General features: G+C 37.7%; 1 protein-coding gene across 1 annotated transcript in view; it reads right to left on the reverse strand.

Annotated features, from left to right (window-relative positions):
• FREM2 (FRAS1 related extracellular matrix 2) overlaps positions 1-26223 on the reverse strand; it is a 124606-nt gene that overhangs the window by 55361 nt on the left and 43022 nt on the right. The window contains exons 3-4 of the mRNA XM_015644459.3: positions 4060-4206; positions 1643-1873 (exon numbers count right to left, since the gene is read on the reverse strand). Of these exons, the coding sequence (XP_015499945.1) occupies positions 1643-1873; positions 4060-4206 (378 nt within the window). The remainder of the gene's footprint in view (positions 1-1642; positions 1874-4059; positions 4207-26223) is intronic.

Below are 26223 nucleotides of genomic sequence, written 5' to 3' on the forward strand. Positions count from 1 at the left end.
ACTATTCTGGCAAGACAAAAATTCAACGTGAAAAATATCAAAGTCCTATTTTTTTTTTGTTTTGTTTTAAAGTAAAGCAAATGGAAGTATTAAAAAAAATCCCATTAGAATTTAGTTGGCAAAATAAAAAACTCATACCTTCTAAAACATGCAGGAATCTGATTTATTCAGTTTCCTCTCTCTCTCTCTCATAATTATTCAACTAGGAGTACAATGGCACTACAAAAGTTTAACAGACCTTATGAACAACATAAAAGCTTGGAGGAGAATGAGCTACACCATCACAGCCAGTATGAAAAACCACATCCCTATGCAATTTATATTTGGGATAAAACATTAACTAATGTCCCATACTCTGAGAGGCTGGTACAGCTTTCTGAACAAACTCACAGTTTTGATCCTAAAGCTACACCATTCAAATCAATGATTTTTTCACTGGAAGCAGAATGAAACTTTTGATGGTTCCTATTCAGTGATCTTTGTAAACCCTGAGCTTCAAGAGACTGCTAGTAAACACAGTCCTTCCCCTCAAAGTTCTCCATCTAGTTTTCTTCTAGGTGTTCTTTGATTTGCAGCTGTGCATTTGATTTTGCCCTCTGCAACTTCACTTTATGTATGATTAATACAAATTCTCTGGGACTGCAAAAATTTTATCTTACTGTAAGAAATATAAAATACAGTTGTTGGCATAAAGAAGACTCAGCCAATTACTTTTAACTGTGCTATTTTACTGATCATAGAAAAGATGAGATTTAACACATTTTCAAGCAATTTCTGTGTCTCATACATGCTGCTATTCAAGTTAAGCACTATTTTTTCTCAGTGATTAAAAATGGATGTGAGATAAGCTCTGGTTTAACCTGCATTTGTAACCAGGAACTAAGACACATCTCATAATTTCCATGCCCAACACTCTTAAAAAGTAAATTAGGGAAGACTATATAGTTAAATTTGTAATGATCATCCAGCACTTAAAAGATTTCTTAAGGACAGTTCTGAGTGACTATAGCCCACAGGTTGAAGCACCTGGATGCAGCTGAACAGATGTAAAGCAACCAGAGCATGCTCTACTTATTTTTAATTTTTTTTTTAATCAGCTTATTTCTTAATTTATATTTAACCGTAATTTTATTTGTTCTTAACACAGTGTGTGCTACACTTGGTCTAATGAACTTCACAATTACTGAGCTTCTCAGGCTGATATCAAGGCCTAAGAGATGCAAATAGTTTGCTCCAAGACCAAACCTGTTGTGATCAACCAGGCTAGACTTTCCTATACCATCCTCTCCCACATGAATTACTGTGGCAGAGTAAATCAAATCATCCTCCAGCCTTCTCTTCAGACACATTCAGTCTGCAAACACATTTAATGGAAAACCTGTTATACCCAAAATGAAAAAAACCAGAGCCCCTAGAAATAACAGATCATAAAAAATGCATGTATTTCATAAAAATAGCTACCTGAGTAAGCCCTTCACCAAAGTGATAGAAGACAAATGGCTACCTGATGCCCAAGACTCTTTTCAGAAATATTTTGAGGACAGTTAACCTTTAGTATCCACTGTTACTCACAGCATTTGCCCTCCAGTTTATCTTTTGGTATATGCACATACTTGCAGTACAGTTCTGGAAAGGTTCTCACCATCTCCTGGGTCAATAATTTCCACTGTGGATGCAGCAGGAAATTCCAGAATTGCCATGACAGGCTCAGAAAGAACAATTTGAAAGGACTCAGAATGCTCATGTTCACCGTCGCTCAATATCCGTACTCGCCACGTAGCTGAGGTTTGACCAGGATTAAACTGCACTTGCTTCTGGGCTTTTCCTCTGAAGTCTTTATCTTTCTTGGCAGTACCATCTCTGGTGCTAATACCTGTTAAAATCAGAAATTCAGGTCATTATAAACATCACTGGAAATTTTTCTCCCGTTGTGTCATCTTTAAAAGATGTGTAGAAAAAATATACTTTCAACAAACTGAGAACATTCAAACTAAATCCATCACTCTTGATCAATTTATTTTTGTGTGTCACACATAGAGGTGGAAAAACTCTACATTCTCTGGAATTACATCAAGTTTCCATTTCCCCATAATTCGATTATGGATGTCAAAAAAGGACAACAGACTTTCTCCTTTTAGTCCTCTGGGCTCTCTTCTTTTCTAGAACATTTAAATAGCATCCTGCCTGAAATCCTAGAAGATTTTTATTTCTCTTAGAAAAAATAAAAACACCCCTGGAAATTTCAGACTTTAAAGGGAACACTAAGGAAAATACAAAGACACAAAGGAAAATATACTGAATAAAAATGAAAGAAAATGCAAAACCTGAACCATTGCCCTTATTCCCATTGGAATAAGAATTTTTAAAAATTATTATCCTCTTATTTCATTGATTGCATAACAACAATCATTAGGTTAAAATGAAGTTGAAGCTGCAGATCCATAGGAAAAAATTCAAACAGCTCAATCCAGAGAGATGGCACAGGTCTTTCAGCCTCATATTCAGACTGCTCTGAAAAAGGTTTTCACAGGCATTTTACTCCCAGTTTAAGGCTTTCTAAAAGACCCTCAAGGAAATTAGGAAGTATTTGAGAACTGTCTCCAGCTCCCAATGTGTTTGGCCTTGTTTAAATCCCACAGTACAACTGAAATCTCAATCTTTTCTCAGGTTTTCAGGAAAAAAAACAACCCAACCTTTAAACTTCTCCCTTCTGTGTTTCTTCCAGCTGCATTGTTTGATGTATTGAAACACGTGACCTTTCCCTACAAACCTTGGCTTTCTTTTTTCAGGCTTGTGCCTCGTTCTAAGTCATAGCCAATTTTATACAACTTATAAACCTTCAGCCCCTTTGGCACTGCATACAGACCAGAAAGGCCAGTAAGCATCTTGGCCAGTATGTTTTATGCTCTTTCCAATTCTGTAATTCCACTTGCAGGATTAAGGTAGTCAGAGGCAAGTTACTCAAGCTGGTTTTGCAGATTTTTCAGTCAGCTCAATACTGAAACTGACCTTGAATCCATAGGTAGAAAATGTTGTAAAGTCTCTATCTGAAGGATCAGAAATCACATCAGTACCTGTCATTCAGTACTAGTAATCAATTTAAACCACACATGCTTAACTATGTATTTATCTCTTCCATTCTTTTTCTTTCATCAAAAGAAATAAAGTTGGTTCATTGTTCAAAACAGAGTCTTTTAAGTAAGATCATGTTGGTTAAGGTCTGTATCTCCTAAATCTCATCCTAAAATATGTGTCCCTACTGCATCTCGCTACCTGAAACTCAGATTTTTAATCAGAAAAAGCCCTAAACAGAACTTTGCCAGGCAAATGTTTACATATCTCTGCAGAAACAGCTTTAAATTGAGTTTTCTCTAAGCAGTGTAAACTCACCACAGGTTTCAATGCGAAATTGTACAAGGATAATGTTCCCTGATGGAAATGCATCAGAGGGGGAAACAGATCCAGAAGACAGAAACAGGTGTGAGGTTGCAGAACATGATAACACAACCCTTTTTTCACCTTTTCCCTCCCCAAACACTGCAAACAGTTTTCAACACCTCCTGTATCAGCCTCAGTTGACTGCCAACACTAAGTGAAGAAAATGAGCCTAATGCCCAATGCTGCTGGTCAGAGCAGCTCACAACAGCCTGCCTGGAAAATGATATATGTTTACTGTTGTCTCTTCCACTGCTACAACTGCAGTTTTTCATTATAGGGAAAAGAAGACCTGGGTAAGACCTGTATTCTCTGAAACAAATTAACAGTGGTATCAATCAAATCAAAGAAAGAAGGACCGTGTCTTGGGTTGTTTACTCAAAAATTAATTGCAGAAGATAGAAAAAACCCAACAAAACACTAAAGGCAAAATTTCATTATTGAACTAAAGAAATCATATACATAGAATATAAAAGACACACTCTTTAATAAATAATCGTATTCCTTTGAATATAGTTTGCTTATCATGAAACAGCAGTTATAGGACAGTTGTATTGATACATTATATCAGCTGGCTAGGAGATGATTTATAGAAGCAACTGACAAGGTTAGAATTGAACTTACTTATAAAAGAGGTATCTCCCAGGTAACCTCTCCGTTTAAGAACAACATCAAGATATTTGGAGTCTTCATTTACTAAGTAATACTCCTTTTCTAAAGAGATCCATGCCCAGTTTAGGCGAAAATGTTGATTCTTCAGCTTATTGCCTCCTGCAAAACAAAATTAAAAAGATGTAATCATAACTTTTAATTTCTGTTAAATTACTTTGTCTTTTGAAGTTAATGCAACCTTGTATCCTGGGTAAGGTATGTATCTATCTGGGCATCACATGCCAAAGGTTTTAAAGATTTAAAACTAAGAAATTACAAGTAAAGACTCAATCATAACACATATTCTACACACAGGAGTTATTTTTTTTCTTAGATGCATACAAACATAGTGCACTAATTTTCTTATATCTCAAGAGAAAAAGATCAAGAATAAATAAAAGTGTATTTGGGATGCCTTCTGTATATCATCCTAATGGATGTGCTTTCTATTACTCTAGATTCCCATAAGTTCTTTAGCAATAACCAATAATTCTTTAGCAGCTCAGCTCACTGATGGGGGACGCTCACTTGGATACTGTCTTCTGGGAATGCTGGCCTGTGTGGGAGACTGTAGTCTGATTTCTTTCCCACAAGGTGCTGCTACAGAACAAGGTTTGCTCAGGTAACAGCTGTCTTAAATGTGCAAGAAATTTCCTTTAGAAATTAACTCTTCTATACCCAAGCTGGTGATTGGAGGAAGTAATTCCTCTGAACAGAAGAGAGACATATCTAAGCGTTTAAATTAATTCATGGCTTAACTACTGGAGGAAGCGACAAATGAAGGTGCCCCTTCTAGTTTCTTCCATTCTTGAAAAATGAGGCAGCCACTCACTGAAAGCAATGCTTTCACTCTGCTTCAAAGATAAGCCTCTATGGTTCTTATTGACCTACCTACTAGAAAAAACCCAGGAACTATAGTTGTGCAATCTCACAGGGAGGCAAAGGTACTGTGTAAATGAAAGGAGGGAAATGGTTACTGGAGTGTCTCCCTGCACTCCTCACCCTGCTCCTTTCTGCTCTTTTGATCCCTATCTTTACTGACAAAGGGGAAGGCTGCAAGCACACATATCAAAAACTAAAGAGCACCACAGGGAACCAGCAGCCATAGTGTTACAGCAGCAGCTACAACAGCACCTGCATTAGGTTTGCCGTATGTGCTGTCTTCGCACTAATTTCTGGAGACAAATGTAACAGAATATGCCTTGCTCTCTAATCCCGTGAGAAAAGCCATTCGTGTGCCACCCTGAAATGCATTGCCCAATTTGACAACAATTTAACAGAAGGATAGAAGTTTCTGGCATATAAAAAGGATGGAAATTTAAAGTCTTTTGGAGGAGAGAGAACCTATTTGTACCATTAATGAGAAGAAATACTGCTGCATGAGCTTACTTCAGATGAGAATGTCAGATATTTGAAACTGCCCAGGTAAAGGAAAATTTTCTAGTAGAGTGCATCCTTTTAAACAAAAGATATTCTAACCAGAGGATAGAAAGCAAAAAATAATCCGGCATAATTTGTTCTCTTATCCAAAGAACTCAAGGTTAAATGTACTGTGGACAAGAACACACAATCTACATCTTACATACAGGTCTATTATGAATGAAATTTAGGAAGAAAAAAAGCACAAGAAAGGCAATAAAAAAGATTTAGTATTGCCTTCATTACATCTATTTCTTGCTTTCAGCTGTTTCTTTCTATTTTTTCTCATAGGATTAAAAAACCCCCAACAACCAAACAAAAAAGTGTATTTCTTAAGGGGGTTACAGCAAGCCTCCATTTTTACAGACCTACTTCAGTCCCTGAAATATATACTGTTCACCATTTAGAATGTGCAATTCTAAACCCATCAGCTTTAAAATTTTAAGAAAAGAATAAAGGTATTTTAAATCTTTGTGCCTTTACTTTGTGCTTTTTCTTCATGTTCAAAAGACGTTTTCTAATTTTTACAAGCCATTTCACAGTCCCATAGAATAAAACACAGACCTCTAACAAAAAGCAAGAAGCATATGATAGACCTTAATTTATTTCAGGTAGAAATCCTAAACTGTCTTAATACCCAAACCCAGGAAAGAGGCATTTTGTAAAGCTATGACTTGATTCAGGCATTTATTTTTGAAAGAGATTAGCTTTGCCTTGAAATATGCAAAAATGCATGCATTTTTCCTCTGCAGCTTTTAAAAATTCATGTTGTGACCCTTTACATTGTAGATACTTTTATTACAGACATCTAATCCTGGGTAAAATGAATTCCTCCCTGCCTAATCCAGATGAAACTGCTATAACATAGTAGAGCCAAGCACCTCACAAACACATCACCTGTGAAGAATATTAAGAGTGTAGCTTTTAGAAGTTATAAAAAGTCAGAAATAAACAGCACATGCCACTTTAATTTGGTTCACTATTAAAGTAAGCATCTGCCCTACAATTCTATCAGCAGATGGACTGTGCACTGCTTACAAGCTCTGCCCTTGGGCACAGTCAGACATTTAGCTGCTGGGCAAATCATTAAGCTGCTATACCCCAGTGACAGTTTTGCTTTTATTGCTCTCCCAGACAAGTGCTGGCAGTACAAATACATCAGAAGTCCAGAGGGAAGCCATTACTTTTTAAACTACACAAATGGAAGGAGGGCAGTGTCAGAACAAGGTAAATCCAAAGGACCTGTGAGTCAATGAGATGTGGCTGGCAAGATGATGCCAAAGCGAGGCATGAAAACTTGTTTCCTGAATTTTGCCAGAGATCAGATTGCAGCGGTGCTAAATCAGAAGCTAGACAGGAGGTGGTGCAGTGAGAGATTCATGAGAAATGAAGTGGCAAGAGTTGTGAGACACATTAGAAACTTTTTAAGAAACTGAAGGTAAGTATCAAAGTCAAAAAGCAACCTCATGACTGAGGCTTTTGAGGACAAAACCCTCTGAAAAGGTTTGCCTGTATATGACAAGGCAAAGATAGGTATAACCTGTAGGTATAACCTTTATATCTAGGTCTTTATAGAAATCCTGTCAGCAAATTGCTTGCCTGTCAGAAAACAATGATGCATTATTTTTGCATAGGTCATCAAACAAGAAATTCCTAAAAAGATCAAGTCATCTGGAAAAAACAGTTTCAATTACACAACATGAATAAAAGAGGATGGGGAGGAGGACTTGGTCAGTCGACTGCTTGAAGGGAAAATATTTAAATTAATATTCCCATTCAAGCATTCATCTTTCGAGCCATGCTGCTCAGATACCTCAAAGTTATAAATCCTCCATGAAAAAATACAGATTAGATTGCCAGAACTTTCTATCATGGTGCAAAGAGCTCAGAGGAGGAGAGAATCGGTTCTGGTTTTCTACATAGATCACAAAGCTATATAAAGACAGTTTAAAAAATATTTCTAACATTAAATTGTGTCTCTTGAGCACTGTTGACCTGAGGGGCCATAAAAAATGACCATTCTGTAAGGAAAGTCTGTAGTTTTGCTGTCCCTAGGAGCTACCCCAGACCCCAATTCCTAAATGAAAGCATATATCTGCACCTCAGTATTCACTTATTGACACAACAGAAACTGATGCATCTTGATGCAGATATTGACTTCCCTGCTGAGTATCCATGGCATAAATCAGATGAATCAACAAGAGTGCCTACCCCGCATAACTGCAGCCACACAGACTCACTGTGTGCACAAGGTATGTCTGTACAAACACAGCTATCTGAGACCTGTAGAGCTTCAAGGTACAATCTCTAAAGGATTAAAAAAATACTTAAAGAGGTATCTGCTCTCTTTAGTCATTAGCTAAGGTTGCTTAATGGGGAAAAAAAACAACCCAGAAACTCCTCCAGGACAAAGAACATACTTCAAAAACAAGAAAGAGTGGGAAAAAACAACTGGTAAATAAAGCACCAAGAAAAAAAAATTTGTTCAAAATTTTTACTACTGGTCTTTTCTCCTTCCTCTTCTTATTTTGTTTTCTAAACACCCTGCAAAAGGATGTTAATAAAGAGAATCAAAGCAAGTGTGACGTATTAACAATCTGTCTGCATTTCAGGGATCACTGTACAGCAATGCAATACTTGCTGACTTGTTTGCATGTCTGCATGTCTGCTGCACTCTTTCTTCCTTGGTTCTGAATATTTGGCCCTATCAGGTGCCTCATTCAGACAGGGTTATTTAAGCTGACACTACCCTATCCTTCTTTTTGCAGTAGGGACATGAAGCATCTGAAAACAGGAACCCACATCTGAACTTGAATTCAAAGATACAGAGAGAGGGAAGAACAGGGAATTGTCTGTTTTGAGACAACTGTTCCATATTCTAATCTCTGATTAGCCTCTTTTGTGCCAAGTCAGTTAATATATACCAGGATGAAGTTACATCAGCAAGTGTATTAGAAGCAAAATCTGGTGTGAAGTGCAGAAATTTTAGTCCCCAGCATCATGATTCCCTATTTAGCCATGAAGCTTCCTGTGAACCTCAACACTTTCCACTCCTGCACACAATTTTTCTAGTCATTAATGGAATGTATAAACCTATTTTTACCTGACTACAGAAGGTGATTCAGAATAAATATATAGACATTATATGTCCAGTTCAAGGCACATAGCTTCAACAACTCTGATTTACTGTACTGTGTAATGGTCCCAGTACATTTTAGCTTCAGGTTAGAAAGGCAAAGGTCTCAAGTAAATATTTTTTTTCTGCCAAACTATTAACCCTCCCCCACCCCCACTGGCCCCAGTAATAAAGTAGACAATAAATGTTTTGCTCTCAATGCATTAAGAGCATTGAGTCAATCATTGGACTAGATGGCCTGAAAATGTTCTTTCCAACCCAAACTGATCTATGATTCTATGATCAAATGCTATTCCTTCTTGCTATGACCATCAGCAAGGGAATATCCTGTAAAACTGACTTAATTTCATATGGAAATTGCAGAAGTGAATTCTGATGTCTTTACTTCCATTTACCTAAGTGAACCCAGCACATAACATATGTTTATGGCTCTAGAAACTCTAGAAACTCTTGAATTGACTTTAACAATACATAAGATATCCTAAGATTAGAAAAGCTTTAAAATGCTCCACCTTTATAAGTGTCTTTCAAGTATACTGAAATAGACCCCAATCACTAAAATAACTTACTGAACTCTGCACCCTCCTGCAGTCTATCTGCCACTGTAACTCAATATTTTTGCAGAACAGCCAAAACGAACCCCCTAAACCAGCCCCTAGTGATTAGGGACTAAAACAATGCTTTCTCTGAACTTCTCATGAGAAAACACACATGTCCCAGCATTACGGACTTAGCTTGCCTGGAGTGTAATTGCTCGTATCCAATGAACTGCAGACAGTTTCCATCTTTCAGTAGTTTCTATAACTCCTTTTTATGTCTACCCCCTAGAAACAAGTTGGAAGGGCCACATTTGCCAGGGCTCAGTGTAAGCAAATAGCTGAAGTAATGTAGCAGAAGAAGTATCTGAAGAATACCATGTAGCTGCTTTGTTACAAAAAGGAAGGGGAACTGAGAGACAAGACATGAATGTCAAAGTTACCTAGTGCGTATTAAATTTGGATCCTTGTAAAATTCAACTAAGCATCACAAAGGATGTCTCCAGGTGCAGTCTGGAGATTCATGCTGGGTTAATTTAAGGAATTCATAATTTAAGTCTATGTCCAGTTCTTCTGTAGATTAACTGGGTTCTGATTAAGAGATTAACCTGATTTGAATTAACTAAAACTGTGCAAGCAAATATGCCCTGTCTCTTCAGCCAACTAATTTCATAGCTTTAAATTAATTTCAGTATAAATCAGCTCTGTAGAAATTAGTTCACTGAGTGCCAGGACACTGTCACTCTATTGGCTGTACCAAGAGACTATGAGTTTTCAAAGGAAAAGAGCAAAGTGGATAAAGAGCAACCCAATCTGAATCATCAAAAAAAGACGCTGGAGAACTGTGTGTGTTGGAAAGCCTTTATGCATATTAAGTACTTAGTTTGTGACTGATTTCTAGGGAATCCAAAAGATCCACTTGCTGGTTTTGGATTCTGTGCTGTAAGCAAGGGACCAGCTCTACAGGATGACCACTGCTTCTGAGCAGAAAAGAACTCAGAGCAAATAAATTCAATACCTCCAGTGAAAAAAACACTCCTGGCCAAACACATTATGTTTTTGCTCAGGTTCCAGAGCACAGGAACATAATCAACTGGCTCCTGTTCCACAAAAGGTGAAGACCAGAGACCTGCCTTATAGATCCTTACAAGAGATCTGTCATAGACATAGGATTCATATCATCTATTGCTATCCTATAAAAGATGTATGTTTAATTAAAGTTAGCTGTCTAGGCACAAGAAATTGAAAGAACTACACCTTCAGGAACTGCAGGCACATCTTATCTGCGCAGCTGAATCACCTTCTGGAAAGATTTGATCCACTCCATTGAATGTAATGGGAGTGTGTTCAATGCACCGGTCTCTACAGCTAACTAAAACCCAGTTGTCTTCTTGACACAGGAGGGTCCTGAGAAAACCCAAAGACACAACTGGTCCTGAACTGTAATATGGTAAACTTGGAAATTTAAACACTTCAAAAGTAATCTGTGGAATATTTAAGCATGGCACCAATAGGAATCTATTTTGTTTTTGAAGAACTATTCTGTTACTATAAAGTTATTTCCACACTGTCATTAAACTAATTACCATTCTGTGAAGTCACTAACTAACTTTGCGTGGGAAAATTAATTTAAATTGCCTTGTGAGCATTAACAGAGAAAACCCAAACATACCACTGTCATGTCTATCATTAAACAATGCCCACATTACCTAAAGCACAATACCTTTTTCCTAAAGACCCACACCCTGCACCTCCCTCTGAAGGAAAGAAAACACCACCTGGATTAGTTAAGGCTTCATATATGCATGGCCTGCAGCAACAAGTAAATTTATTAGATCTCTGACAACACATTCTTAAAATAAACTTAATAGTTTTCAGTCTCTGCTTACTAATTTGTTTTGTGGCGCCAGACAACTCTCCCAAGAGGCTCCAGCTGAATTGAAGCAAGGTTCATTTCCTCAGCTCACGGAATAACGGGCTTAGCTCAACCATCTTAGTCACTGTCAAACAGGGGACTTTTTTTTCTGGTTTATACCTTTAAAGTACACATATAGTAGCCCATAGGAAAGCTATTCTCATTTAAAGCCTATTCAGAGAAAGTGTTAAATTTGAGGGTCATGGTACATCCTAGGCCCCAGACAATTTATGAGTAGTAACAGACAAGTGTACTGCAACCTCACAAATGCAAGGCATCACAATAGAACAGGATTCAGGAGAAATATAATTACAATAAAAATATTATCTCACTACATATTGTACTATTTTAAGAAATTACTCTATTCTGGGAAAAGAATAGACCAATTTCCCTTTCATTAGATTACATTTTCATTTAGAACCCACTACTGCAAACTCCTACATACATGCCTAATATTTCAATGCTTGCAAAATCATTTTTTTGCTTAAAACCAGGATGCATGAGGGGATATCATCCGAAACTGAGACCTCCAATTTTTTACTATGAATTTTAAATTGTTTTCTTCATGTCAAATTGACAAACTTCTCTTGAAGAAGTAATTGAACTTTTCAACTTTTCTTTTTCTAGCTGTTGAACACTGTCTTTGCAGAAAATTCCTCTCCATTTCAGATCACAATCCAAAGTCATAAAGCTCAAATTTTACAGACTTAAGAGGAAAATACATGCAAGAGGAATTAAAGTTGTTGGTATTATTTGCAAAACCTACTCTAAACAAGTTGGAATAGTGTTTCCATTTTATCAACTGGACTTGCTATAACTCACTGAGCATTGACACAAAAAACATTCTTTTAACTCTGTGTCAAAGTGATTGAATTGTTTCTTTAATTAAGAATTTCCTTCCAGAGACTTGCATTTTGGTTCCTTTTCTGTCCTGGCAATACAACAAATAAAATGTACGACTGACTGGAGGAGAACAAATGTCAGGCAGGTTCATTTAACATTTATTTTTAATTCATTTCAGGGTAATTGCGCCAGGTAATTTCAATATTGGACTTTCAGTATTATTTGACCAGAGAAACTCCTTTGTGGTTCCTTTCATCCCTCTTAGGCTATGTTAAACCGATAACCTTTTGCAGGTGATTTAGTCCTGCTCAGCAAAAGTAGATTAAAAAAGAGAAAACATATAAAATTGCTGATATAAACAAGAACAGAAAAGGATTCTTTTTGAAGTCACTAACTTTGACTTGAGACAAGCCTTGCAGAGTAGCTGAAGATATTAGTTCTGCTGAGGAAAAATATTTTTGCAGTAATGTGGGGTTTTTTTTTTGTATCATGACAGATTTTTTACTGTTACTTGAAGTATATCCTAACAAAGAGCATATTCCTATGGCAGTAACTATAATATATTCCTGTATCATTTTATCTGAAATTTCTATGTTGTAGTCATAACGTAAATTGCAAGAAGAAAAAATAAAAAACTGGAAGAAGCAAAAGATTCCTTAAAAGATTCAAGCCAAGATGCCAGAAATCTGTTTAAATATTAAAAATATGCAAAAATTATATAATATACTGTATATTATATATAATATATGGTATGTAAGTATATAATATACAAAAAAAGCACACAAAAGTACTTCAGAAACAAAGAGTAGAGTTGAGAGTCCAGAATAATACGAGCGCTCTGAGCTTTCCAAGAGAGAAACTCAACAGACATAAAGCAGGACAGGGGACAGAAGAGACTGTGAAATTATGACAACTCAGTCTTGATAGTATGTTGCTTCCAACATATCATTTCGTCTCCCTCTACTTGGCATGAAATCTTCACTAACACTTTGAGATATGTAGAAATTAAATTTAAATCAGCAGTAGAAAAATTGCATCTTTACAATCAAATTTGTTTTTATTATACAACAGACTTTAACAACTTATTTATGAATGGTTCACATTTATTTGGTTTGAAAAAAGATTACTGTTTTAGCTATTTAAGCTGATTTGGCATCCATCAAGCTTCTGAAAAATTGTTGATGAAGATTTCCACCACTGCTCTCCCACATGTATTGAGATATAAAAAATTCTTCAGCTTTTTCCCAAGCATCAGGGAGGCACTATTTTTCTCAATTCAAATCAAGTCTGGCTCCCACCAAATCTGCTGGCTATCGCATACAGACAGGTGAAGGCCTGGGTATCTCTGGTCTCAGCTTTAATTTTTTTGCCTTAGAATTCATTCAGAAATGTGCAGAGGTGCAATCACAGAAGTTTGAACTTGCCTGCCAGCACAAATGTTTATCACTTGTAAAGAAAGCTGTCTCCCACCCTGTTTTGAAAGGGAGCTGCATAGCGCTCACCTGTTGGGACATGACCTCAGCCTCCCACGTCACCTGCTGTAGCTGCTGAGATTGCTGAGACACAAACCAGGGCAATTCCCTGGGCTGCAGCACCATGGGGGGCACTCGCTGGGGAAACTCTTGCCTGCAGCAATCTGAACAAAGTTGATGACATAGTGCTGAGCTGTCATCACCTACTTCATCCTTTTGGCTGGGGGTGTTAAACTAGTTATTTTAAACTGATTTCATGGCTGTTCAAAATATTTATTTTCTTTTCCCCAGTAAATGTGACAGTGCCCCTGAGACCTGTTAGGATTTCTGCTTCTTGTAGGATGCAACAGCATGCTAGTGACCGAGGCCCATGGAAGTCCATTCCAGGAATGCCACAGAAGCCCCATGGACCATAGGGCCATGAACAATAGAGGATGCAGCAGAGGCTGGAGAACAGGGCAGACATGAGAAGATGACAGAGCTCACTGATTGCTAGTGATTGGAATAGACTGATAGTGAGATTAACAGGATATCTCAGATGGAATCAACCTGGGCAGCCCCCCAGCTGCATAAGTATTGATGGTTTCAGAAACCCTTCTAGTCACTGATTGCCATACAGCTACTTGTGAAAGCTTCTCCTCTGGATATCTTTTAAGAATACTTCTTTCTCTTCTACCCTAATTATAGAAGAAAATGGACGTCTTAATTAGCAGGATTGATTAATGAGCGGCACATGAGAGGTACATAAGAGATTATGCATAACTTACACTCACAGGTTTTTTTCTCTGTTCTATAGGATCAAACAGGTGTGGATATAAACTGAGTTAACAACAGAAAATGAGATGGCAAAGGTATTAATCTTCATAGAGACAACTGTGCAATATATGAAATGTCACTGATTGCTGGTCCTTTGTTTGACACCCCAGAAAGATGTGTATTTCAGCCCATCTACGAAAGCTGAGCAACCAGTTGGTCAGTTTGAAAGCAATAAACTGCTGATCATCCTGTGCAAAACAAGGTATGCCACACATTCTAAAGAAAAATATGGCAGTGACGCCTTATTTAGAGATAGATCTGAAAAGTTGTGTGATACATAATAAAGTTGCAATCATTCTAACATTTGCACATGCAACTTTACTCATGCTCACACCCTTGCTAAATCAGATCCTTGACTGGTTTCCTTGTGCCAGAGAAATTTTTCTGCTTTAACTCTACTGGTCAGTCCTATCTTGTCACTTGGAAGGATGAGCTCTAGCCTTAAGCTTTCCAGAGAAGTACCTGCTACACAGGCTATTTAAAAGAATTACTTGTCTACCTAGATTGCTTTCTCCTTTCTTTTCAAAGAGGGAAAATACTACTAACATTATTTATAAGGTTGCATTGGGTGTGGCTGAGATGGAGTTCATTTTCGCCACAGCAGCCCTCACAGTGGTGTGCTTTGCACTGGTGTTGATAACCAGTGTTTTTGGCTCCTGCTGGGCAGCACTGGCACAGCATTGTCTCTCCAACTTTCCACCACCCCTCAGTAGGCTGGGGATAGCAAGAGCTTGGCAAGGGGGACAAAATAATCCAAATAATCCAAACTGACCAAAGGGATATTCTCACTAACCTCCACCTACGAAAGCAGGGGCTTCTTGCCCTTGTTTCCAGCTCCTCTTGTAACACTTCAAAGATTGTTGAGCAGCTGAAACTAGATGATTTTTGACTAAATGGAACAAAACGTCTGAAACTAGATAAATTTTAAGATCCTTTCAAACTCAAGATAATAATATTATTCTAAAACTGGGTGCTGTAGTTCAAAGGTCTCACAGTAAGTTATTTTTTTACACACTTTAACTGAAATATCTCAAGAGAACATATTGTGATCTTGAAACATCTTTGTCCAAACTTATTTCTTAATCCTTTTGACATGATTCTTACCTCATGTTAATAAAAAAATATATATTTTAGATTTCTTAGCTGCTGAGACACAAGCAATACCTCTGTTCTTTACCTCTTCACATACTCCCTGAGTAAGTTCTTGAGAGGATAATGAGGGTAATACAGTCTAACATAACCATGGGAAAGCACTTTCTTTTCACTTTCTAGTTAATGAGCAACTTTCAGGAAAAGTTTGATAAAGGTCCTTATGTTAAAGAACATTGGAGGGAAAAGTGAAAAGAAATGTGTGTGTATTGTCTCAAAAACTACTTGTTCAATGCAGACACATTTGCTCTAGTATGTGCTTACATTAAGAGCCCTTGGTTGTAGTTCTTTTATTGAACAGGTATTTCAATCTGCAGTCACCAAGATCCCTTAACGTGCTTTTGCACATGAATATGGGGGCAAGACACAGTATGTGCATCCTGTTAGAGCGACACAAACTGGCTCCAGTCGAGCAGGTACCTCTTCGTGGCACAAAGGATAGTGCCACATGACCCAGCCCTGCAGAGGCAAAGCTTTACCAGATGGATGCTCTGCTGAGCCTCCTCAACCCTGCTGATTCCTTAGATAGTTCATTAGGCTCTGTCTTGAGTAGCTCACTAAGGAACTGTGTTGCTCCATAGACAGAAAAGGTTTAGTTTTGGCTAGAGGGAAATAAATGAGGGTAGATTTGATGTAGGGTAGATGATTTCTCTCAGTGTTTCTTGACAGTGCACTCAGGTTGTAGGACACACTTGTCTCTCTTTCCTACTCATATGTGGTTGCAGAAACCATTTTCTCCCCAGTCTGCCCTCACAAGCCCTTCTCGGGGTAAATACAGTAGCTGCTTATGTAGACACACAGTACAGGTCAAGCCTTCCAACCTTTTTTTTTATGCTTTCCTTTAACATTATTCAACAGCTACAGTTGTGCCCGCCGTATGTGTCAGACAAATTTCACAGCCAGTTTTCACACTAGTGTCCTCAAAGAGCACTGCTTTCTCAGAGTCACCTTTTGATAAGCAGAACAGTTGTTTAAACCTACCAGAGAAAAGGCTGGCAAAACTCACAGCATGAAAGCAGGCGTGGACATTCATTCAGACTATGGTTAAACTTTTTCTTCCTAAGAGATCTTGAAAATGAGATTTGGACAGTGCATTCTACAGGAAAGCTATAACCTTTTAGGTAAACTCTTTGCTCCCTTACTAAGTATGCAACAAGATCTGAATAAAAGAAATGTTATGCAGAAGTGCATGGAAGTTCAAAATAAAAATATATTGTTTTTTACTACATGTAAGTATACTTACTCACATATATCCATAATGATGAAAATATTCCAGGTGAACAGTTGAAATTTGATCATATCCCCGAATGGCTATACTCTATTTCAACTTTAAAGTAAACATGCATTCTCTTCTTATATCATGCAGTTCTGAGTGAAGCTGGCTTTATAGAATCTAAATTTCTGCTTATACCAAATCAAATTTGATGATAAAAAATGCCCTGTCACTTAATGTTCCTGCACACCCACTGGTTGTAAAATAAAACAAAAAATAAAATAAATTAAAAAAAAAAATTAAAACCCCCACAAATCCCTATTAATACAAATAGTGCAAAACCTACTGTGAATTATTCCTATGAATTCCTGAATGCTCTCTGGAATCTACTATTTAACATTTCATATAATTTTTTTGTCTACCGTTGACACACAAGTGAACTCCTATAAACATATATAAAGTCAGCAGTAACCAAGTATTCTGTGGAATTTTGTAAAATGTTTCAAAGAATCATAATGTATCATGATGGAAAAACAACGAAGTTTGGTATGATGCAGCAGATTGCTGTAGATTTGCTTGGGGCAGGAAGTCTCTGCAGAGGGATTTAGCCAAACTGATGCACTGAGGCCAACTGTGTGAGATTCAACAAGGTCAAGTTCCAGGTCTTGCACTTGGGTCACAACAGCCCCATGTAGCACTACAGGCTGAGGGCAGAGTAGCTTGAAAGTGGCCCAGCAGAAAACAACCTGGGGGTGCTGGACAACAGCCACTGAACGCGAGCCAGCTGTGTGCCCAGGTGGCCAAAAAGGCCAATGACATCCTGGCCTGTGTCAGCAATGGTGTGACCAGCAGGAGCAGGGCAGGGATTGTCCTCCTGTACTCTGCACTGGTGAGGCCACACCTCAAATCCTGTGCTCAGCTCTGGGTGCCTCACTGCAAGAAGGACACTGAGGTGCTGGAGCGTGTCCAGAGAAAGGCAGTGGAACCGGGGAAGGGTCTAGAGAGTAAATCATATAAGGAGTGGTTGAGAGAGCTGGGGGTGCTTAGCCTGAAAAAGAGCAGGCCCAGGGCTGACCTTTTCAATCTTTACAGCTGCCTGAAAGGAGGGTGTAGCAAGGTGTGGGTCAGTCTCTTCTTTCAAGCAATAGTGACAAGAGAAGAGGAAACGGCCTCAAACTGTACCAAGGGATGTTCAGGTATGACAACAGGAAGAATTTTTTTCAATGAAAGGGTGATTAGGTATAGGTTGCCTGAGGTGCTGGTGGACTCACCATCCCTGGAAGTGTTCAAGAAACGACTGGAACTTTACTGACATGGTGATGTTCAGTTAAAAGTTGGATTCTATAATCTTGGAGGTCTTTTCCAAAACTAATGAATCTGTGATTTTACAGTTCTATATTTGAGTCAATACATGTGAGTCAATAATGTTCTGACACTTAGTAGTTAACAAATCAGCATTATTTGGGTCAATAATAGAACAGTGAAAACTTTCATTACTTTCCTATGAAAATGAAATAGTGTGTCAAGCAAATAGCTTAGATTGCTTAGAGTTCTGTAAGAGACATACTCAACAAGGTATAAATCTCTTGCCTGTAGTAAGTATAATATTTATATGTTCTAACCTATGCCTGAATATTATTATTAATACAGGAAAAGAAAAATTATAAACTTTAGAGATTATGATCTTTACAATTCCCTCCATTCCTAGCATTTCAGCACTATACTGTAAACACCAGCAGTGAACTCAAGGCCAGCATTCATTTCTACGTTTTGAACCTGCCCAATAGCCGGTGTGAAGTGCAATCATCATCAAATAACACCATATGAATGTTAATTTATAAGTTAACATGAGTTAACAGTATGTTAACACCAATGGTAGTGTGGAATATAGAGAATATAATGAATGCTAAAGGGTTTTACACCTGATATGCTCAAATGATTGACACCACATTTTTCAACCATGGAGATTTACATTTTTCATATAGACTTTGAGAAGAATCTGAATTTCTTCCCAGCAGCTACATATCCTATATTTTAAGAAACCATGTGCATTTCAACTGGTGAACTCAAGCCAGTTTTCTTTGTACACAGTTAGATTAATAAAGAAAATTGAGATGCACTACTTTCCTGGAACGCTCTTTAATATATTCCTACACTGCAAGTCTCTTTCTCTCTGTATATATCTTAATCAAAATAATTATATATCCATACATAAGTTCCTATAGATACATACACACAGACTTATGCAAGAATGAACTCAGTTAAACTTCATTGAGTACAGTGGCTGCACTGTATTCAAAATCAGCTCAGTTGAAGCAAACAAAGCAACAACTACTCATTAAGATAAAGACATGGCCCAAAGTTTTTGTGTTTCTCTGCCATCACAGAATCTGTAGTAGCTGCTTACCAGTGATATTCACTTTATATCACCAACATAAATGGAAATAAATGTGCTCCCAGCACCATATCCACACAAGTTTACCATTTTTTTAATGCTGAATTTATACATTGGGATTTATTTTTCATCTTACAGAGAATTCAAATCTTCATTCAGGCTGGAAGAACCTACACAACGGGCTGAAGATTAATTCTCTTTGGCAGTTTAAAAGAAATCAGTAACATGGATAATAATATTACAGTTATGGATAGTAATCTTATTTTGCTGGATGAAGCAAAGTAAAATATCCTGCAGATCTCCAGAGTAATTTTTTTATGTATTAATGGTTCCATTCTACCTGACTTACACTCCAATCCCTGTAAAAAGAAATTCCAAGAGCATTTCCTCATGAACCTTGTCCAGAACTGCAGCAGACTCCCACAGCACACACAAGAGTAATCAGTTCATACATTTTCCCAAGACACATAACTAAAACCTCATGCTCTGTCAGTAAACCAAGACTAAGCAGCCTTTTCTGAAAAATCCATTCTGTGAAAGCAACACAGTAATGTCAGGCATTCTCTGACATTATACCTTCAATACTCCTGTTTAAGTTGGTATAACTCACTGACGTTTCTTCTCCCATTAGTCAGACTTTGACCTGCAGTCCATCAAGCCTTTGGCCTGGACACTACATTAGCTGTGGACACTGCTGGTTCCACACAGCCTGAATCACTAAAAATACCCCAGTAAGTAAAGACACTGTAAAGAGCAATGTCCTGGGAAAAAAAAAAAAAACAAAAAAATGACAAAAAAAAAAGTGATGGCTATCCTGAGCAGAAAACTTTTTTTGATGTCTGTGGAATTCTTTTATCTATTCTCTCCACTGAACTTCTATATTCATGCTACCCTTTACTGAAATATCAACCCCTAGACCTCACTAAGTATGATTATAATTGTGAGCTATATGTAGCTCATAGTTCTAATCACAACCCAAATCCTGGCCCTTCTAGGAATGATCCAGGCTGTAGACCTGCTGCTTCTAGTAACCTCAGCAGCAGCTGGAAGCCTTTGTCCACTTTCTCTCCAGAACTCTCTCTGTAGGGAGAGACATTACTGCATTGAATTACACTCATGCTATGTTAGACAGGTTTTTTTGAAAAGCATTTATTTCACCTAACCTTGGATGAGGTAGATGTCTGCATCCTAAGATAGCTATTCTAAGCATCTATTATATCCAAGGAAGATCAGTCAGTGGATTTGTAGCCTACTGTTTAAAGATAGGTATTCAGGGTCATTTGAGACCCTTTAAGGTATCTGAGACATCTGCAGACAGCTGGCAAATATAACACATGATTAACAGGAAACCCATACCCCACAGCAGGGTTGGACAGAGGTCAGGCAGGTTGGCTGGAGCCCTCACAGGTCCTATGCTGAGGGAATTGAAACATGCCCAACAGTGTCTGGAGAGCTATTCAGCTCATCATAAAGAAGACACTTGCATTGGTTGAACATTTCCAAACTGTACCATCTAGTTTTTCATGGACCACAATGGGACCTTTGACAACTAGACACGTTCAGAAACGTGCATTTAATCATCTAACTTCATCTGTCTTCAATCTAGCACAAACTACGTGTAAAACTTTCCTCAGAGAGGGGAGTATGCGGACAGAAAAACAAACATGTTACATGACATCTGACTCTACTACTAAAGGGAAATTTGCAAGCCTTACCTCTTGGCACCATATCTTTTGAGATGAATGTGTAGATGTTTTCCTGCATCAAACAGGCAGCCTGAAACAACAGGCAAACAGGGTGGGACAGGAACATGTCTCAGAGCAGAACAAGTTCTGGGGGATACAGTATCCATGTAAGGGTTGGTGTCAGATTAAATTAAACTGATTAAAAATGCATCCCTGAGCCACATCCTGGATGCATCCAGCAAATGCGGACTAAGCACTGCCTAAGAAATCAAGGATTCCCTGTTCCCCCACAGGCTCTCAGTCCCAGCTCCTGCTCTGTCCCCTCCCTGTTGGTTGTGTGGCCATTTAAGGAGCCGCTCTAGGGATACGATCTCTAGTAAAACTAAATGAGGAATGAAACAGTTTAATTTTAATCTGGGTGTTTTCCCTGACCCAGAGTTCATGGCACAGTAATAACACTGCTTGTGCCAGTGTAAGGGAGGCAGCAGCACAGTGATAAATACCAGGGGTGGAGAGAAAGTGGGACTGCTGTGCTTGGCAGCAGTTCTGTCTCTTGATGCTGGAAGCAAGCCCTCATGCTGGCATTCCTTGCTGGTATAAATCAGTGTGTTAGAATGTAAATCTGACCCTTAACCTGAAAAGCCAGTTTTCTGTGTCATTTCTACTATGAAACAACTTTATCCCTATGTTTGAGTCCTAACTGAGAGTGAGACCAAGCAACACATGCTTTGATTGTGACACAAATCACATCACTTTGAACAATTTGAAAATGATTCCTGATAGAAGGCAGGAGTTGTTGTGGCAACCATTTAAAGAGGCCATAAAGGTTCCTGCCTTACAATGCTTCCCAAGGTTATTCCTACAGATAACCAGGCTTCCTGTTAGGGCCCACTTCCATCAGACCCACAGGCCAAGACATTAATGTGACTGAAGGACAGAGCTTATGAAATATTACAACTTGCTCCTTTTGATCATATTTGAGGCACTACACCTTGCATCTAATTGCCCACCAGCCACGCCCTTTAAAGACAAGAAGTCACTCCACAAGATGAAGATTTGATGTCCTAACAGGAAAAACACACATAAAAAATTGTAACCCTCTACAAAAAATAATTCCCTGAAACTTGTGCTTTATATACACACTGACAGATGCCTAACTAAAAACACACAAACATGTAGCTTATAAAGCACTCACCAGAATGAATTCTGAAGTGAATGTATAATTAAAAAAAGAAACCGAATAGAGAGAAGCCTGGTTTGTTTGACTTGTACTAACATGTTAAATATAAAAATCTAGGTATGTATTAGGAAATTAAAAATATGCTTGTTTTCACAGGCTTCATTATATTGAGAAATATGTTAAGGGAGTCACTTCTGAATGTATTCATAATTGTATCCTATTTACTAAACCATTCAACATCTTGAGCTCACAACAGAATAAAAGATGAGAAATACAGGTCTCATCTGAAAATCAAGATCTGTGTATTATTTCCTCTTTCAGTAATACTTCAGTCGAGTGCCCCTTCTATACAAACTATATATACATGAAAACTGGACAGGGAGTTTTTACAAGGTCATGTAGTGATAGACAAGGGGGAATGGCTTTAAACTGTAAAAGTGTCTGGGCTTAGATTTAACATCAGGAAGCAATTCATTACTGTGAGGGTGGTGGGACTGGCACAGGTTGCCCAAAGCAGCTGTGGATGCCCCATCCCTGGAGCTATTCAAGGCCAGGTTGGACGGAGCTCCGAGCAGCCTCATCTAGTGGAAGGTGTCCCAGCCCATGGCAGGGAGGTTGGAACTGGGTGACCTTTAGAGTCCCTTCTAACCCAAAGCATTCTAAAATTCTGTGATTCTATGACACTAGCCCTGCAAAAACACAAGTGACCTTTTCCTGTATAGTACTCCTATTGAAGTATTCATATAGGTAAGTTATGTTAATGATTGACCCAGAAGCAGATATTTGCAGGAAAATCCTTTTTTCATTATTTACTTTTATATTAGCGAATAAACAGATCTGCTTGACTGTGATAGACACTGGGGCAAACAGAAGGAAGAAAATGCACTGAGAGCAGGATGAATCTGAACAATGTGTTCTTTAGTTTTCTTTGTTCCTCTTGATCATGTTGCAGTAAACGTAACTAAGACACACACATGCAAAATAAATTTCACATTAACCTCCTTAACAATTAAACTCTCATAATTTAATGTTAGTTCAAATGAGTTTTAAATGCAGAGATATTTTAACAGTATCTGACAGTGCATGCAGGAGAATCACCATATTCCCTAGCACAAAAATAATGCAGAGTATGGAAAGAATCTCATATCTGATTCGATGTCTTTAGATTAAACTGAGTCCACAACAAAGCAAGGCTTCCTTCCTGCTTAGTAACATTAGGAGAATGTAAGGATCCATCTTTAAAATACGTACAATCCACACACAAGCAGTGATGGCAATCATTCCAGACACATAGAAAATAGGTCCATGAATGAAAAAAGCCAGCAAGAAAATCTGAAGGATAAGGAGCGCCAGCATTACAGTTCTGTACCTTGTCATAAGAAACACAGTGATCAACACCAAGATCAACTGGCTTTATTATATCATTATCTCACTGGCTGTTAAGATGCAAAAAATTTATCAGGTATTTATCAGTTTCTCTATTTACTAATTATAGATAAATGTTCCAAACCTGCAGAGTACCATTTTTTGCTTTTGCTTCCTTTTATAAATTTCTTTCTTTTGTATTTTTATATACAGGAAACCCTGTGAAATATTTTCTGGCTTATACTAAAAAACTCAAATATTAAATACAAAATACAGCTAGCTAACAAAAACACAAACAAAAAAAAAAGGCTTCCTCTTGTTGCCTTTCTACTTAAAAAAGGGGACTTTTATAACTTTGCTTGGCAAATATTGTAACACATAAGACATGTCTTATCCAACAGCATTGTGGTGGGAGAACAACTGAAGGAATCTCAGATGTCCCCTGAACATAGACGGAGAGGAGAAGGAAAAAATCTTACTTCCAGAAGCTCAAGTGCTGAATTGTAGCTCCATGTAATTAACTTCATATCTACCAAGTAGTTAGGATCTCATTATAAAACTGTATACAAAATACAGCTTCAAATTACGCATCAATAACATGAGTGTTAACTTAAAGGCACAAAGAAGTTCTGAGAGCTTTTTCACAGAATGGTTTGGGGTTGTGTTGGAAGGGACCATAAAAATCATCTAGTTTCTACCCTGTTGCCATGGGCAGGGATGCCACTCACCAGAATATAAATCCAGACATACAAACTTCACAATTTCTCACCAACTTCCCCCTCGCCCCCACCCCCATGGAAATAAATTCCATTAAAAAATGAAGCAAAACAGAACTAAACAAAACAAAGGAGTTTCCTTTTTCAGTAAGTAGAACTTAAAGTACAAGGTCAATAATTTACTATGTTTTTGAGCTATATATTTGTACTAAGAATAAATTCATAAGAAAGAATTTGACTGCAGGTTATTCCTATAGTAGTGTTTGGAAACACGTAAGAATTTTGGTTTTCATTAGGAAAATGCATGTCCTATCTTTTTTTCAGTCTTTCTATCTACTGTTCTAAATACTTAGAGGATGGAAAACATTTTCTGAGCCTACAGGGAGCAAAGAATTAACAATGATTTTATACTCCCAAATATTGATAGCATGTGATCTTTTGAAAAATGAGGGGAGAAAGGTTAACTGTGGCTCTCATCATTCAGTCAAGTAAGGAAATACAAAATAGCGCCAATATTTATTTTTTTAGGCATTAACTGACTAAAGATGTAAAAGCATTGTAGGTGACAGGTCAGTTCTGAGATAAATGGGAAGCTAGCCCATGCTTTTGTGCTTTCACATTTTGGAGATACAACATTTTCTCTCCAGTAACATCTTCACAGCCATCAGATAGCAACTGAGAACAAAAGAAAATACTGTTTTTTCCTGCAGAGATTGTCACCACTAAAGCAGACACTCCCTCTGTACAATACAATAGATTTTCTCTCAAAACTGTTATCAGCTATTAGAAGTGAAGTAGCTGAAATGACATTGAGTACACCTTCAAATAAAACTGAAATGAGCTCAGTTATTTAGAACATGATGCTAATAAAAACCAGAATTGTCAGTTCAGTCCCTGTATGGGCCTTTTGCTTAAGAGCTGGACTTGATGATCCTTATGGTCCCTTCCAATTCAGAATATTCTGTGAATCAGTAAAATCTGGTTTATTTTCCTGTATGTTTGTATCTTAAGAATGGATTACATGCACAAAATAGCTATCCTATCATGTTCAATGGGTAGAAGGAAATCTCATGTCTTCTTTTTGAACATCAGTCAAGCCCAAAAATTTGGCCCTTTGCAATAATAAATGAAAGCTGATTTTATTACCGTGAAACCATAAACAGGAATCTCCTCACCTGATTCAGATGTAAAAAACCTCTACACTAACCAACTCCCCTTAGGAGGCAGATGTATCTAGTATGTGATACAATATATCAGTCTTAAACCTTCCTCTTAATTGGGCCATAGGTTATAGGTTATCATGCTGAAGAAATGGAAGAGCAAACAGATGGCAGAAAGCACTGTTTGTAGATATCACTGCATCTGAGAGGTGGCATCTCTAAAGAAAGTGCTAGGAAGCACATACCGGATTGAGCATTTGACAGCAAGTGTTTTTACAACAGAGGTGTATCATGCTCATAAGCTCTAAATCAGGTTTTGTGGTAGGCCAGGACTGAAACTAAATCTCATCATGTCCAAGATACTAACTTTGAAAATGAATGTGAACTTGGTCTATTTCTGATTTTGGTGATGGTAACTTAGGCTTCATTTTGCTTGTAATAATGTATCAAGAATAGGTTACTTCAGAAACAATTTGGATTGTATTATGTTTGATGGCAAAAAGAAGGATTATGCCAAGGGGCAAGGCTTTGCTTTCATCATTAATCACATTAAAAAAAGGCTATACTTGATATATCACTCTTCTCATGGTCACAGTGATGTGATATCTTTAACATCCGTCCTTCAGTCAACAGAGAATGCTAAATGATAACCAAACACTCCCATTCATCTGACCAACAGAGACTTTAAAGGGTGTGTCCAGTTTTTTAGTTAAAGAGTTTTTGATGGCTTCACAGTGAACTCTGACTTACGTTTAAACCAAAAAAACATTCTTTCACGGGGCTCATTATTCTGGGCTGACCATATTTTAAACACTGCTTAAAGCTCCAGTTCAACTGGATAGTCAATACTCCTCAGGCATAATAGATTTTGTTTTTCTCCTGAAGGTAAAGCCTGTCTGTGCAGGAAACACAGCTTGCCTGGGAGCTGGTCTCAGTTTGTGAAATGAACTCCCCCAGGAATAAAGCACAAATCTTCTAATTTGAGTCAGAGTATACACCTTTGATTTCTCTTTAACAAACCTAATAATAATGTAACAAATACATTAAAAAAAAAAAAAAAGTGCTAGTTTATACTGCACACACAATTCTGCCTCAAGGAAAGGATGAAAGAAAGAACATTTTGTGACAGATGCTAAT

Source organism: Parus major, chromosome 1 (genome assembly GCF_001522545.3).
Source record: "Parus major isolate Abel chromosome 1, Parus_major1.1, whole genome shotgun sequence".
In the NCBI taxonomy this organism is placed as follows: Eukaryota; Metazoa; Chordata; class Aves; order Passeriformes; family Paridae; genus Parus; species Parus major.